The 16,998-nt window shown below is 42.9% G+C and overlaps 1 protein-coding gene across 2 annotated transcripts in view; it reads right to left on the bottom strand.

Moving 5' to 3' along the window:
• The window catches only part of bicdl1 (BICD family like cargo adaptor 1), a 99,993-nt gene that overhangs the window by 7,504 nt on the left and 75,491 nt on the right, over window positions 1–16,998 (bottom strand). For both annotated transcript variants that reach the window (XM_068055257.1, XM_068055258.1), the window contains 3 exons: window positions 12,919–13,137; window positions 9,991–10,121; window positions 3,224–3,344 (listed from right to left, as the gene is read on the bottom strand). In XM_068055257.1, coding sequence (XP_067911358.1) covers window positions 3,224–3,344; window positions 9,991–10,121; window positions 12,919–13,137 — 471 coding nt within the window. The remainder of the gene's footprint in view (window positions 1–3,223; window positions 3,345–9,990; window positions 10,122–12,918; window positions 13,138–16,998) is intronic.

Raw genomic sequence — 16,998 nt, 5'->3', positions numbered from 1 at the left:
CCAGTAAAAAAAAAAAAAATCAGGTATTTAAATCAGACGTGAACAGAAAGGTAGTGTTTTGTGCTATAATTATAAATTCATATTTCAAGAGTGCATAAAGTGTGCAAGAAGCTTATTCATTCCAGCCTCCTGTTTACAATATTTATTTACACAGCTGCAGGATTAGCGCCTTAACACTATACTTGCAGCAAGCATATTACAGTTTAATTACTCGTTACAGATATAATTAAATATCCAGGATTGGGACTTATTGCGACATGTTAATTTATGTTAATTTTTATTATGTAGTCTTTTGCCCTTTATCTATGTCACTCAAATGACCATTCAGTCTTTTCCTTTCCTTAGATGCCAATGCAGCATTCAAAATAAGCTGCCATTGAGCACTCGATTCTACAAAGGTTCTATAAAATAAAGTGTTGGTGGGCTTTTTGACTGTGACTAGATACGGGAGCAGAGATGGTGGGGGTGGGGGCTGGAGAAAAGAGTCATACAGCACAGAAACAGGCCCATCATGTCTGTGCCGGCCATCAAGCACCTATCGATTCTAATCCCATTTTCCAGCACTTGGCCCGTAGCCTTGTCTGATATGGTGTTTCAAATGCTCATCTAAATACTTCTAAAATGTTGAGGGTTCCTGCCTCTACCACTCCTTCAGGTACTGGGTTCCAGATTCCAACCACCCTCTGGGTGAAATTTTTTTTCCCCTCAAATCCCCTCTAAACCTCCTGCCCCTTATCTTAACTCTATGCCCCCGGTTATTGATTCCCTCCGCTAAGGGATAAACTTTCTTCCGATCTATCCTATCAATGCCCCACATAATTTTGTATACCTCAATCAGGTCCCCCCTCAGCCTTCTCTGCTCTAAGGAAAACAAACCTAGCCTATCCAGTCTCTCTTCACAGCTGAAATGCTCCAGCCCAGGCAACATCCTGGTGAATCTCCTCTGCACCCTCTCCAGTGCAATCACATCCTTCCTTTAGAGGCTAAGATATTTCTAACCCTGTCTTCACCTCATGTCCCTACACCAAACCTGGACCTCTATAGAAGTGGGAGTTCAAAATGACAGCTTAATTTGAATGTTGCATTGGCACTCTGAGGAACGGATACTAATACATCTCACCAACCTGGATGTCAAAACATCTTCACATTGTCCACTGAATGGCCAGTATTGATAAAAGCTTACTTCGAGCAAGTGAAGATTCACTCTCAGTGCCACTGAACAACGTTCAGGGTCTTCATGTCACAGATTAGAAGTAGGGATGGGGAGCAAATTAAACAAGCTTCCCATTCAATCGCCCTATACTCCTCCTTATTGCTACATTGTGCTCTTGTGACACTGCTGCCAGGTGCATTGGTCCGGACTTTGGGAGTTGCCCCTCATGGCCACCTGCTCCCACTCCCTTATGTGGGTCTCCTGCCCCCCCCCCCCCCTTCGCCCCCCAAGGGACTAAAGCATCACTCCCCTTACCCACGTGTACCACTAATACCTCCAGTGTCACATCTGTCAGTTTAGATCCCTCTGTCTATCCTGATGTGCAGTTTGCAAGAATTTCTGTTGCAGCAATTCAGATCAAAGTGACAGAGGTGTGAACTGGAATAGTCTCACACTGGTGGTAGGGAAAATGCTCAAAATTTCAAAGGACAATGTCCATGTGTTACTGAGGGTCAGAGAGCCTATAAGAAGGTAACAGTATGGTTTAGTATAGGCAGAGCTTCCCAGACCTACTGGAAAATCACAAAAGACATAACAAGGGGATGCTAATAAAGTAGTAGGCTGGAGATGTTTAATGGGTGTAAAATTCTTAGATTTTCAGAAAGCATACGTTGAAGTTTCACATCGGGAAGTAAAGGTACATGGAGCTGCAGACAAATTAGCAAGGTAATTTGCAGTTATCAGTGTAACAGGTAAAGGTGCCACCATGTTAACTAAATTAACTGAAATTATATTAAGGGGATTCTCCTAAAAGGATCAGCATTTACTGCTGGAATTAGCTCAAAATACTCATTCATTGAGGTGGGAAAAAAGGTATTGTCTCCTGAGAAAGATATCCACTGTAGTTATTCCAGTAAACACCAAAATCCACCTGTGGAGACAGGGCTACACATTTCAAATAGCAACACATCACATTTGGGAACATAGGAGCAGGCCATTCAGCCCTTCGAGCCTGCTCCACCATTCTAGATCATGGCTGACCATCTACCTCAATGCCATATTCCCGCACTATCCCCATATCCCTTGATGTCATTAGCAACTAGAAATCTATCGATCTCGGTCTTGAACTTACTCAGTGACTGAGCTTCCATCTCCCTCTGGGGCAGAGAATTCCAAAGATTCACCACCCTCTGAGTGAAGAAGTTCCTCCTCATCTCAGTCCTAAATGGCTTTCCCTTTATTCTGAGATTGTGTCCCCTGGTTCTAGGCCCCACAGCCAGGGGGAACATTCTTTCTGCATCTACCCTGTCTATTCCTTTAAAGAATTTTGTAAGTTTCTCTGAGATCGCCGCTCATTCTTCTCAACTCCAGAGAATACAGGCCCAGTCTCCTCAATCTCTCCTCATAGGACAATCCCACCATCCCAGGAATCAGTATGGTGAACCTCCATTGCACTCTCTATGGCAAGTATATCCTTCCTAGGCAAGGGGACTAAGAATTGCATACAATATTCCAGGTGCGGGCTCGTCAATGTTCTATACAACTGAAGCAAGACTTCTTTGCTCCTGTACTCAAATCCTCTTGCGATAAAGGCCAACATACCGTTTCCCTTCCTAGTTGCTTGCTGCACCTGCATGTTAGCTTTCTGTGATTTAGGAACAAGGAGACCTAGGTTCCTCTGGACATCAACACTTTCCAATCTCTCACCATTTAAGAAATACTCTGCACCTCCGTTCCTACCACCAAAGTGGATAACCTCACACTTATCCACATCATATTCCATCTGCCATGTTCTTGCCCACTCACTCAGCTTGTCCAAATCCCCTTGAAGCCACTTTGCATCCTCCTCACAACACACATTCCCACCAGGTTTTGTGCCATCTGCAAACTTGGAAATATTACAAATGTACGCAACATTTTCTTCAGATGGTTGCGTGGAAACAATGAAGCCAGTTCAGTAACTGATTTAAGATCCACGAAAAGGCAGCGATAATACAAATCACTAAAAACTGCATTCAAATCAAACTGCGTTAAAGTTGGTGTTTGACCCAATGGTTCACCTTGACCTACCTGCCAGGCCTCCAGCTGCTGCGAGAGGTTGAGTTTCTGTTGGATTGCATCTAGGAGCTGGCTGTTGAGGGATATCATGTCAATCTTACACTTGGCCAGTTCTAATTCCAGAGCATTCTTCCTGAAACAAAAACTCAATGTTACCTTTACATTACACTGCCATGTGTCATATCTCACCATGCAGTATTTTGGAAGGAGCATGCTGCTTCAGTTGGTATGCGTTGCTCTATGTGGAACTAAAATCATATTGACCAGTAAGATCCAAGGTTTGGTGATCTATAGAGAAACTACAGCTGGCCTCAGGACTGGGGTTCGGGGCTGGGAGGGGGCAAATCAGCTACGGTTTTTATTCGCAGTCACCATCCAATGTCATCTATTAAGTGAAGATATGGAAATTGGATGAGGACTGGATCAACTGTGATATACCGCTCACCCGACCTTGATCAAAAAGCCAGTGTCTGGGTGAGGTACCAGAGCTGCCCAGAACCTGTGGGATCATAATCCATGAGTCAGTACTTTCAGGAGCAGCAGAAAATGGATTGTGGGGGACAGAAATGCTCCACATCTGATCTGAACCCAACCTAACCCAGACCACATTTATTTTCCTGAAAGTTGCACTGCAGGGTTGACCTGGGTTATTGTTTATGCATCATCAGTTATTGGCAAGAATTTCATTTCAGTTTTCAACAAAAAAGCAAAAGAGGAAATCCACTGAAATGTCAACAAAGTGGAACAGAAGGAACGATGAAAGGACTATTTCCAACCTACATTTTCTCAGTCCTGGCCCATTTGCAGATGTATTTCAACAATCGGAAAACATAACCTGAAGAACTACTTCAGATTCACTGGTGTTACTTTATAGAACTGTTTGAGAATAGCTTAAGAACTTTTAGAGAAAGAAAAAGCCATGAAGTACATCTCTTTTTGATAGATCTCAAGTGATTTACCCACCTTCTCACTATACCCTACAATTTCCTCTCTCCTCAAAAGTACATCAGTCCATTAAGCCTCTTCAATTTGTCTGCTTGAAGAGCCTGATCACATAACTTATTTTATAACTCTACTACACACTGGGTGAAAATACTCTGTTCAAAAGGTCCTTTTTGATGCTGTAAAACTTAAGCATCTCATAAAGCAAGTTCAAGTACATCTGAAGCTTGCCAAATAAAGTGATTCCAGGAATACTGAAAGGTAAACAATATTAGCAAGACACAGTGCCCATAGTGTGAATGTCAGACTCTGATTCTGACCAGGAACAAAAGCATTTTCTTGTCAAGCTATAGCTTCAGGACAGAAGCTATCCAAGGCTGATCTAAGTTTAATCTCAAAACTGAATTTTTCACTCACCCCTTTTGTCCCTGATCCCATGGTTCCAAATGTTGCCTGAGGAATGGCAGCGGTTCAAGAAGGCAGCTCACCACCACCCTTCCCAAGGGCAATTAGGGATGGCAATAAATTCTGGCCTAGCCAGTGATGCCCACATCCCACGAACAAATAAAAAAAAAGAGAGCACTCTAGAATAGGGGCGGCAGTGGCGCAGTGGTTAGCACCGCAGCCTCACAGCTCCAGCGACCCGGGTTCAATTCTGGGTACTGCCTGTGTGGAGTTTGCAAGTTCTCCGTGTCTGCGTGGGTTTCCTCCAGGTGCTCCGGTTTCCTCCCACGTGCCAAAGACTTGCAGGTTGATAGGTAAATTGGCCATTATAAATTGCTCCTAGTATAGGTAGGTGGTAGGGAAATATAGGGACAGATGGGGATGTGGTAGGAATATGGAATTAGTGTAGGATTAGTACAAATGGGTGGTTGATGGTCGGCACAGACTTGGTGGGCCGAAGGGCCTGTTTCAGTGCTGTATCTCTAAACTAAACTAAACTAAATATCTCTAGAAATAGCACACATGATTCACAACTGGTAGGGTACATAGTGTATTTGACCTATCATGTCTGGCACCTTGTAGTTCCTGATTCAATGAAAAGTAAAGAGATGAAAAGATCCTGCAAATGGACCTAAACTGACAAAGTAAGCACGTTGGGACTTGGCTTCTCATGTCGTTATGGTAATCTTCAAAGTTCTAACTAAACTCTACTGTTAGGATCCTAATGACCCAATTAAAGGCTTTCATTTGGGATTTAAAAAATATATAAAATGTGTTTTCCAAGAACTATTCCAACTATTTTCATATCAAGTACAGCATTCAAAGCTGAACGAATTTTCATACAAAATAGTTTATCCTTATACAGTCCAGGTGGGACTGACTGTCCTGGTGCACGCCATCTCTCCATTTGTCTTGCCCTCATTTTCCCATCTTATTTTTTTCATTCAAAACAGGTTTAAAGAAAAAGCATAGAATGAGAAAAGGCCATTTGGCTAATCAAGCCCTCTTTCAAATACCGTGTACAACCTACCCCATCATGGGGTCTATCCCACCTGTCTAATCTCCTCAGAGAAAATCTGGTATATATATATTCCATAAAGGTATTCAAGCAAAGTTCCAGAATATTCATTCATTCTTACACTCCAATGTTCAACATGGCCATCCACAACAACCTCACAGCCTCTTTATCTTCCACCATCTACAGTAGCATATCAGGCCTCATGCCTTTTTAATTTGTCATTACTTTTCCGTTGCTTGATTTTTTCATAATTTCCAATCCAGGTTGCTAATGGACATAAATTGGTAAAACACTTGCCATTGAGTCAGCAGGTCATAGATTAAAGCCTCACTCTCACTCTAGGACTTGAGCAAAAAATCTAGGCTAACACTAAAACAGATGAAGGAAGCTACTGGCCAGCTCAACCTTCCATAGTCACCAGCCAGAGCATCAACCCCACCCCCTCTTTTTAAAAAAAGATGTCGGAACCCATTGGAAAACCCAAAATCTGTCCAAAATTCAGAAGCCACTGTTCCCGGTGAGAGCACCTGCCAGCTGTGAAACGGAGCACGATTTTTTTTAAAAAAGCCTGTCTGAAAGATGACAATAGGAATTTTTCATCTCTGCAATACATCCACTGGTCGGATGGAAACCTCTGGCAGGCTGGATCCTGGCCCGCGGGCCTTATGTTGGATAACCCTGTTGTAACACCTGAAGGACAATGGGTTGCGCTCTCCCTGACTCTCAGATTGTAAACAGGGAGCCAGGGGCTCTAAAATTCACATTTGCGTTGCAATTTTTAGCACCTGGAAACAAAGGACAGCCAAAGTAGTTTTTCTATGGTCGGACTTACGGTCTCTGAGGCTTGTCAAAGAAATATGACTATTGACTTTTGATCTGGATAAATTCGAGAGGCTTTCCTAGCTGAGGCCTGAAAGGAAGAAATGAAGACCAGCAGTCAGCTGCACAGCCTGAAGAGAGAGAGACCAATGGACTGTTTCTGGGGAAACAGCTGCTCTCAGATCACCAATATGGCAAAAATGCTGCTAAGATTTGAACCCAGTTCGAAGGCTCATGGTGTGCTGAGGAGAAAAGACCAATGGGACTCACCAAAGATTGCCTTATTAATACAAGTCCAGTTAAATGTGCTCTGAAGAAGTGAGCAAAGAGGACATTAGCTTTGAAAAGGACACTGGGAGATCAAACGCACTGCAGCTGGGAGGAGTTTGGGACTTTTAACTGCCAGGATACCTTTTTCGATGAGAACACTGAGGAACATATAAATGTGGCGTGCGATTCGAGTGTGGCACTAAGTTCATGCAAATAACTTTCTCGGTAATTTACTGTATTAGCTATCTACTAAGTACGGTTTAGTTAATGCCGATTTTTAGTTTAGTTGTTATAGTAAAAGTCTTAAAAAGTGAAATCTTGCTGTGTAATTCTTTAATCGGTCATTGGGAGGTTCCTATTTCTTGTTTTGAAGTTAGTGGCTTCTACAGAGGTTGAAACAGTTACACACTTTTTCCACAGTCTCCCTGTGACGTACAGAAAGCATACTCAATAGGAACTGTGGTCTGGATTTAGTTCTCCCCCAGGCGTCAGGGTCTGTGGCAATTGGGTTCCGTGAAAATGCCTCCGGGTGAGGGTCACCATGCACCCCAACACCGGGAGGGCCCGGCCCGATTTTGCTGGCGGAGGCAAGGCCTCGTGGTGGCTACCCGCCGCTTGACAATGGGGCCGCCATTTAAATATTTAAATCAATTAAAATTAATGAATTCATTATACTTGTGTTTCTATCATCTGTCCCAGTGCAATCCCGTGCCACGGGCTGGCACTCCCGTATCTTTTTATCTCCGTCCGGGGAAATGAGGCACCACATTGGTGGTGGGGGGGGGAAAAGAGGTAACTTTCTCAGTGTGGTTGGGGGGGGGGGTGAGGGGAAATGAGTTCAAAGTGACATCATTGGTGTAGGGGATGATGGGAAGGGCTTTAGGCTAAAGTTTATGCACTTTGGTGAGGGGGGAGGAAGGCAAGCGTTTTTGGGAAGGGGGGAGGGGAAGAGGGCAGGTAATTAATTTGATGGTTATTGAGAGAGTTGGAGGGAGCAAAATTAATGTATTTTTTATTAACTGTACCTTAATCTTTAAACTTAACGGAAGGGCTCAAAGCCATTTAAAAATGGCGTCAACGCCTGCGCACAGGCAGCTGATGCCATTGCCGGGGACGGACAGCTCACCCCCTCCATGTGATCAGGGGGTGGGGAGCCCACCTTGGCCATTCAAATGAGCCGCCGCACGGAAGGTTGAGGCGGCTCCACAACATGCGGCTGGCGCGGGCAGGCTGCCATTTATTTCGCCTGCTGCCAACCTCAGCTGTGGGCACAGAAGATTCAGCCTGTGTGTGTGCATGCGCGTGTTTGGCTAGCTCCCAGCTCTCCAATATCCCTTCAAACCAGTTCCTAGAGGTCATATGACAGTGGACCAAAAATTCCATTCCCTCCAATTTATTGCCTGGTCTCTGCATAAGCACAACAGAAAGATTGAGATTTGGGGATAACAGCCACGCTGTGTTGATGCTCCAATCCCTGCTCCAATAACTATAATATAGGGCAGAGCTGAAGATTCAGTCCCTGGAGAGCTCGCGGTCCAGTTACTACCTTTCATAGCTGATTAGTTACCCAGTCAATTAATATTTCAATTTACAACATCACTGATCCCATGAGCTTCCACTTAAGCTTTAAATCATCTTTGATAGGTTTTGTCAAAGGCATTTTAAATGTCAAGAGGTACAAAAACGTGTGCCGATTATTTGTTTGGGGGTGGTGGGGGTGCGGGTGAATGAAGATTAAGTTACTCAAATAGTGCTGAATTTATTTCTCCTACATATTGGGCATCACTAGATCGGTTTGAAACTCTTGACCGTAAATACTCGTTAATCTGAAATGCTCACTTCCTCTTCCTGGGCTACATTTATATTCAGGTCTGCATTATAACTGCTGTAACTAGACAAATGCCTTTACACGGGACACGGGTGAATTAGAGAACAAGGCCAGCAGTTTTCATACTTAGTAAATCCAGTAATTTGGGCATACAGAAGAGATTGCAGGTACAAGATGTCAAAGTGCCACACTGGAGTTCCTTTGATGCATTTGTTTGAATATATTGACTGTGTATCACAGACTTACTCAGATCACAAGCCACTGAATATCAATACAAAGCCCAATGGAAAAGGGATGATTTTAATTCACAATATTAAATATTTGTTTGAGGGAGGGGGAAGAGGGTGGCGTGGATGATGCTGCCAAATCTACTGTTGGAGTAAGACTGATGTTGAGATTGTCTTCAGCAACAAAATAGCCATGACCCATCTTACCCAGTGAGCTTCTAATAGCCTTTCAGGACCTACAATACAAATCAGGAACAGGAGAAGGCCACCTGGCCCCTCGGGCCTGCTCCACCATTCAATAAGTTCAGGGCTGAACTGATTACTCCACATTCCTGCCTACTCCCAATAACCTTTCACCCCCTTGCTTATCAAGAATCTATCTACCTCTGCCTTAAAAGTGTTCAAGGACTCCGCTTCCACTGCCTTTTGAGGAAGAGTTCCAAAGACTCACAACCCTCAGAGAAAAAATTTCTCCTCATCTTTGTCTTAAATGGGCGACTCCTTATTTTTAAATAGTGACCCCTAGTTCTAGATTCTTCCACAAGGGGAAACATCCTTTCCACATCCACCCTGTCAAGACCCCTTAGGATCTTATATGTTTCAATCAAGTCGCCTCTTACTCTTCTAAATTCCAGCGGATACATGCCTAGCCTGTCCAATCTTTCCTCATAAGACAGCCCGCCCATTCCAAGTATTAGTCTAGTAAACCTTCTCCGAAGTGTTTCCAATGCATTTACATCCTTCCTTAAATGAGACGACCAGTATTGTACACAGTACTCCAGATGTGGTCTCACCAATGCCCTGCACAGCTGAAGCATAACCTCCCTACTTTTGTATTCAATTCCCCTCGCAATATACAATAACATTCTATTAGCATTCCTAATTACGTGCTGGACCTGCATACTAAACATTTGCGATTCATACACTAGATCCTTCTGCGTCTCAGAGCTTTGCAATCTCTCACCATTTAGATAATTATGCTTCTTTTTTATTCCTCCTGTCAAAATGGACAATTTCCCACATTATACTCCATTTGCCAGGTCTTTTCCCACTCACTTAACCAATCTATATCACTCTGTAGTCTATGTCCTCTTCATAATTTACTTTCCTAGCTATCTTTGTGTCATCAGCAAATTTAGCAACTATACCTTTGGTCCCTTCACCTAAGCCATTTATAAAAGTTGAGGCCCCAGTACAGATCCCTGTGGTACACCACAGGGAAGTTTCTTACTTTGCTATGGCTTCATCCCGGTTGTCGAGAGCTTTCTGAAGCTGGTTGTCTTGTTCCTTTTCTTCCGACGTCACCTTCAGCTTGTCTCTCTCCTCTTTCATTGCATTCATTTCAACTCTCAGCAGCACCACCTAGAAAAACAACAAGTTCAGCAAGAGATGAAGTCTTATAAAATCAGCCTGTTGAAAACATGCAGAGTTTGCCATTCAGTACACCTTATATACAGAGTAAATCTTGGCTCAAGGTTCCTAATCTGTAAGTCAATGCTGGATTCATAAATCAACCTAACACTACAGCTTTCTAAACTGATTACAGTATGGGGCTAGTGGGAAAAAAAACAAACAGAAAAGTGGCATTGGTGGGGTGGGAAGTGCTCATGTGAGGTTTAGGTAGTGTAGTGGTTTTACAGCTGCCTTTTGCTAGACCTGACCCAGGAGTCTTTTATCCTGACACAGGATATCCAAAATAAGAAAGTGTTCCCTTCTCAACACCATTTGTGTTTAAAAAAGGGAAAATACACCAAATAACATAAAATAAATAGTAGAATTTTAAATTGCCATGCCCCCAAAAAAATATGGGATGAGAGTGCTGCATCCCATAGAGAGGAGGGACGCATGGCAGAGACGATGGGCTGAATTTTCAAACAGCCACCGAAACAGGACCAGAGGCAGATGGGCCCGCAATTTCCTGCCATTGGCTGGTGTGCTGGTCTCCCGCTATGGTCCCGCCTCCAGCTTGGAGCCATTTTCGCTCTGGGAAGTTCAGGGTGGGGGGGGGGGGGGGGAGAATTGGTGGAGGGGATGGCTACCCGCCCACAAGCCGCAGGTAGCCCATTTAGCCAAATAAAAAGCCTATTAAGGCCACTCAGCAGAAGCAGTGGCGCAGTGGTAATGTCACTGAACTGGCATAGGCCTTGCGGACTTGGATTCAAATCCCACCATGGCAGCTTGTGGAATTTAAATCTAATTAGTTAATAAATTCAATGAATTAATAAAAATCTGGAATTGAAAGCTAGTCACAGTAATGGTACCATGAAACCACTGATTGTCGTAAAAACCCATCTGGTTTACAAATGTCCTTTCGGGAAGGAAATGGTCTGGCCTACATGTGACACTAGACCCACAGCAATGTGGCTGACTCTTAACTGCCCTCTGAAATGGCCTAGTCAAGCCACTCAGTTGACAAGGGCATTTGTTGCCCACAAATGCTGATTGTGCCAGAGACACCCACATCCTGTGAAATAATTTTTTAAAAGCCAATTTGAATTTTCCAGTCGGCATGTGGACCCTCACTGAGGTTGAAATATGGCTAAGGGATGGAGGCAGCCTCCCGGTGACAGACTAGGTGATGTGGCCTTTTTAACGAACATTAATTTTTTTAAAATCGCTAGTCGTCCTCTCGTTCTCCCTACTGCATTGGCAGCTTCCACCTCTGACTGTGGGACTGCCGATGTGCCATTTCTGGAAGGCTTCCTATTGGCCCTCCAGTTTTGGGAGCCCACCCACTGTCCTTAATTGGGTGGCAAGCAGGCACCCTTTCCGTCAATTGGTCTGCAATACAGCACGGGGTCAGGACCCAGAAATTCACCTACATTGGAGTCCTGACCCCAGAACAAAAATTCAGACCTATGTATTTTGGCCATGACTGCCTTTGCTTTGAGAGCTACTCCAATGTAGAATGGGCAGTGAAGTCTGGAAGTTGGGTTGTCAATTCTTATAAAATTGCACTAGAATTGTTGTGCTTAAAAATGGGAACCTGATATGCTTATTTGGATTCTGTTTGTTACTAGATTTGGAACAAAAATCATTGCTTAACCTCTATGTTGTGGAAGACTTTTAGGTGTGTGGGGGAGGGATAAATTCTGATTATTTGGCATGCCTGCATGTATTTTTTTGTTAAAATGTAAAAAAATGTTAATGTTTGGGAGTGGAACACTTTCTATTTAAGTACCATATCAGAATAAAGCATTCGTGGGTTAGATGGGCAGATATCAACTAGTTTAGTACAAGTTGCACAAGTACAATGAAAATAGTTATAGAATCAACCAGCAAAGATTATAGAATGCCCGACAAGTGTCTCACACATACACGGAAGTACAGGAGAATCCATGCACACACAGAAAACAAAGTATGGAACAATAAATGCCACTCAATGCATTCCACCCACAATAGTTCTGCCATTAGACTCCATGGACTATTTGCACTGTCATGGACTCTCTCAATTCTTTTCAATTCCTGAAAAAACAGAGAAAACTAACATACCAGGTTACTGAGCACCATCATCCTAACATTACCATCCATGTTGTTCAATTTGACCAGTTCCATTCAACAAATTACATTCCTAGAGTCCCAAACGAGACTGCAATCATTTGATCAAGAGCAAAACACTACAGATGCTGGAAATGTGAAATAAAAACAGAAAATGCTGGAAATAATCAGCAAGTCTGGTAGCATTTGTGGAGAGAGAAACAGAGTTAATGTTTCAAGTCAATCTTTCATCAGAACTCACTGGCAACAGAGCCAGCCCCCATGTGTGGCAACTGAATTCTGACGAAACGTCAACGACCTGAAAGGTTAACTCCGTTTCTCTCTCCACAGATGCTGCCAGATTTGCTGAGTATTTTCAGCATTTTCTGTTTTTATTGCAATCATAATCTTTAACTGTACTTATACTGATATCCTTAAAACATATTTTTTTAACCAGCTGCTCATAAAGCTCTTTTCTAAAAGAGTTGACCATTACAGTAATAATTGCTTTCGGTGGAAGTCTGTTGATCTATAGAGAGCCGAGCACATTAAATTTTGAATCAAAGGGCATTAAATACAGTCCATGTACACCTAGGATATGCCAGATTCTTGTTCGAGTTTGCCCAGTGTGTACATCTGTAACGCACTGGAGTTCTACTTGAGTTCATACAAGTTAACATACCGTGGACTCATTTCCATCAAGAATATTCTGGATCAGACGTTTGAGCTCGTGCAGTGCCGTGTGTAGGCTTCCTGTAGGGATATCTTTGGCAGAGGAGGTGTCAGAGGATTCGTCCATAGAGGAGTCAGTGGAAAGTGCAGAGTCTGTGATGTCATTTCCTCTCAGGTGTGAGCAAAGTGAGCGCACTTGGCAGTAGGCCTCCCAGAGTTCCATTCTCAGCTATGGTGAAAGAACAACAATCCTGTAAGTTTATCAGAGAAACATACAGCAAGGTGAAGGTATCACTATAGATACAGTACATCAAGAAATCAGATAAAATCTGGAGCGAGACAGAGCATGGCAAAAGCAAGCTTGCCAATGTTCATGGAAACACCAGAAGCAGCAAGGGGAGCCAGGCCCCATGCGGGGCAGCAAGCGGAGCCAGGCCCATTGCAACCCAGAGCCAAAAGGGCCACACTTGGCATCATCTGGAGCCACTTTACCTCTGGACGACTTGAAATTCTCACTAATTAGCACATGATGATTTTCTGCAGCCTCCCCAGACATTCTAAGTAATTATCTCTAGCTGCTCACCTTCAGTAAGCTAATTACTAATTTCTATCTGTATTGCTTCCACTGGTGTCGAGCTCTGGAAAGACTGAATCACAAGCAAGCCTTTGATTTTAGGGTTAAACACTACTAAACCTGATAATTACCTCTGAAAGATGAATTACAAAATAAGGGTTATGTCCAATAAAATCTAATATTGCCACCATTTAAGCATTGTAGTTCTGGTCTGATGTTCAGAGACACTTTTTTTGATATAGAAAGCATTGTCTCGTTTCTTCACAGGGATAAGCAGTACCAATCGGTGTATCTTCAGTGGCGCCCATCTATGTACAGACCACGTTCTTGGAGGTGCAATCTTTTGAATGAGAAATTAAACTAAGGCCCCATTTCTGTGTTCAGGTGAACGTAAAAGATCCCAGGGCTCGACTTGAAGTGGATCTGGGAATTCTACCAATATCATGACCAACATTCATCCTTCAACTGACACCAGCAAAAACAGATCAACTCATTAGTGCATTACTGCTTGTGGGACCTGCTGTGGGCAAACTGGCTGCTGCATTTACCTAGATAACAGTAACTACAGTTCAAGAGTAACATATGGCTGTAAACTGCTTTGGGATATCCTGAGAATATGAAAAACACTATATAAACCCAAGTTCTTTCTTTCTTTCATCAGAACTCAGTTCTGATGAAAAGTCACAGACCTGAAACATTAACTCTGCTTCTCTCTCCACAGATGCTGCCTGACCTGCTGAGTATTTCCAGCACTTTCTGGTTTTATTACAGATTTCCAGTATCTGTAGTATTTTGCGTTCATTCTTTCTTTCTTTGCTGGTCAGTTTAAATTGGGATTATTGCATATAGCTAGCATCAATATGCTAATGTTTTAATTGCAACCTTGTCCACCTGCTCCTTTATTCAGGCAAATAGCCAGTTATGTTAAATGGATAGATCTCCAACATCAATTAGATGGACACTGCTGATACTCCAGATGACAGTCCTTAGAGCTGCAGACACTATTTATGTCTTTAAATTTCAGCGTGATAGGCAGCTTTACTTGATTTTTGAAGATATATTTTGAATGTATTTTTTCCTGGCTGAACTTCACAGTGTTATGGCTCAAGGAGTGTGCTCTTACTTCAAGTTTTCCCAAGGCCTGTTAAATTCCAGAAAGCTTGTTATGGAAGGATGATGCTGGAGCCTATCTTTACTCAGTTTTGCATTTATTGTACAGAATACAAGGATTGCAAACATGTAGCTCCTCACTCAAAGCCCCCCACCAGTCTCAGTAAGTGAGTGCTTAGAAGTGGCCAAATAAGACCCCAATTAACACCCTGCACCTGCATATAATTAAACAAATGATACACAATTAACAGACCATCAAGAGAACAGTCAAAGACGTCATAAGGGAAGGGAAGAAATAAAGAAGCTCACATAAATCTACCTGAAAGACTGAAGGAATAGTTATGTTCCGTAAACTAGTCCTCCAATCAATTGCTACTGTTAATAGATTACTTTTGTTACAAAAGTGCTTCAACTTGTTTTGAGGACTCATGTGTTTTAGAATTATGGACATTGTTTTATTTGCGAAAACTGAAAAGGATTCCAAGGATGTATTTTTCACTGGGGTCATTGAAAGGACACTGAGGTGTCTGGTTTGAAAACAACATTTACTGGAAGTCACCTGTCTTCAGATAATTACCCAGCAGGGGCTTTTTGACTTGGGGGATTTGTTTACAGAGAAGTGTCAGGTCAAGATTTATACGGGTCAGGAAGCTTGACTCGAGAAATTGCTTTTGGTTTTGCTTTGGACAGTGTGTTAGGGTGTGAACTATTTTGAAGGCAGTTGGAGAAAATCAGCTGAGAGCCGTCACCATCAGCATCCTTTTAATATGGTTATCTTAACAAGAGGTCAATAAAAGTGACTAACATTGAAGTCTTTTCTTTAGTGATCTATTCACCAGTTCCAGTGTTGATGGTCATGAGTTATTGATTTTTACAGAATGTCTGAGCTTAACTCCTACTATTATCTAGGGATCTGCTGCCCAGTTACAAAATGTCTCCCAAGAAGTTGTAAACAGTTAAAAATAAGTATTGATGCAACAAGTTTAAAATGATTGCCATCATGAGGGCAAGAGGGAAACTCATCTCATAGAATGGAGCCAGTCAAGTCTGAACCTGCAACCTGTACTGTCTGAATATGAAAGGAGTCCTTGCATGCATTATGCAGGGGAAAGAAAAATGATTCATATAATCACAAAGGTTTAACTTCTGTATGATAAGGGATGATAAGGGAATTATCTGGCATTCTGGATAAATTAAAGACTGAAGTTTGGGTCTTGTACAGCAGCGACAACCTTGAAGCACACTATCTGGATTGGCCAAGACCAGGTGATTGGGAAGATGTGGATTTATTGGTTGTTCTCACAAACTGGCATTGTTGTTGGCTACACTTTGGTAGCTGAAGGCCCTAGCATGACCAACAACACTGGAACTGGTAAAATGGATCAGTAAAGAAATTATTTAAATATTGTTAGCTAGCTTTTTCTTGACCTCTTGTTAAAAATAAGATGTTATAATAGGTATTTCATCAAATTAATTGCAAATAACTTCAAATTGTTAAACAAAGTACCAATATTATTGATAAGGAATCAAGTTATGTCATTGCACTAAACCTGGAGCAGAGACTGATGCAGCTGGAGATGCAATTACACTCTAGGAGAACCTTAACAATTTTCTTAGATTCTAGAATTCAGGGCCATGTTATACTATGATCACAATGTGCTGCTTAGAAAGCTACGGGCTGGATTTTAAGAACCTGCCGCTGGAACTCAGTGGCAAGCTCAACACACCAAAGAGCCGCCGCGACCTGCCATGAGGCAGCTCAATCAAATAACCGGGGCGGCCCGCCCCCATTATCATGTGGAGGGGGCAGGCTGTCCATCCCCAGCAATGATGTCAGCTGGCTATGCGCAGGCACTGGTGTCATTTTTAAAGGGCAGCCAGTCAATTTAATTTTTAAAGCAGTATCCCCCAAATTTTATACAATAAATTTCTAATGCCCCTTTCCCAATCCCCAATAACAATTACATTAACTACTTGGCCTTTTCCCTCCCCAAAAAAACACTTGCCTTTTAAATCTGACCTTCTACCCTCAGACTGCACAAAGTTTAAAGTTCACCCCTTCTCATCATCATGTTTTATTTGACCCCGTTTCCCCAACCACCCACCCCTCCCGCACCTACAGAAAATCTCAACTCCTCCCCCTTCCCCACCAGGGTCACGTCGGCTGCCGGGCCGATGTTCGCGGTGGGCCTGGATGATTTAAGGCAAGTTGATTTAAATTTATGCATGTCAAAAATTTAAATATTTAAATCCAGGTCCCATCGCCCAGTGGCGAGAGTCCACCACGTAGCCTCGTCAGTGCCTGGAGGATCAGGCTGGGCCCTCCCGGCGTCCGCCTCCGTAGCAGGCCTCTGCCGGAAAAACTGTCCACCCCCAACCCCGCCACACAGCCTGATGCTGTGGACT

This window comes from Heterodontus francisci, chromosome 23 (genome assembly GCF_036365525.1).
Source record: "Heterodontus francisci isolate sHetFra1 chromosome 23, sHetFra1.hap1, whole genome shotgun sequence".
Taxonomy (NCBI): Eukaryota; Metazoa; Chordata; class Chondrichthyes; order Heterodontiformes; family Heterodontidae; genus Heterodontus; species Heterodontus francisci.
This window is presented reverse-complemented; position numbering and strand designations above follow the sequence as displayed.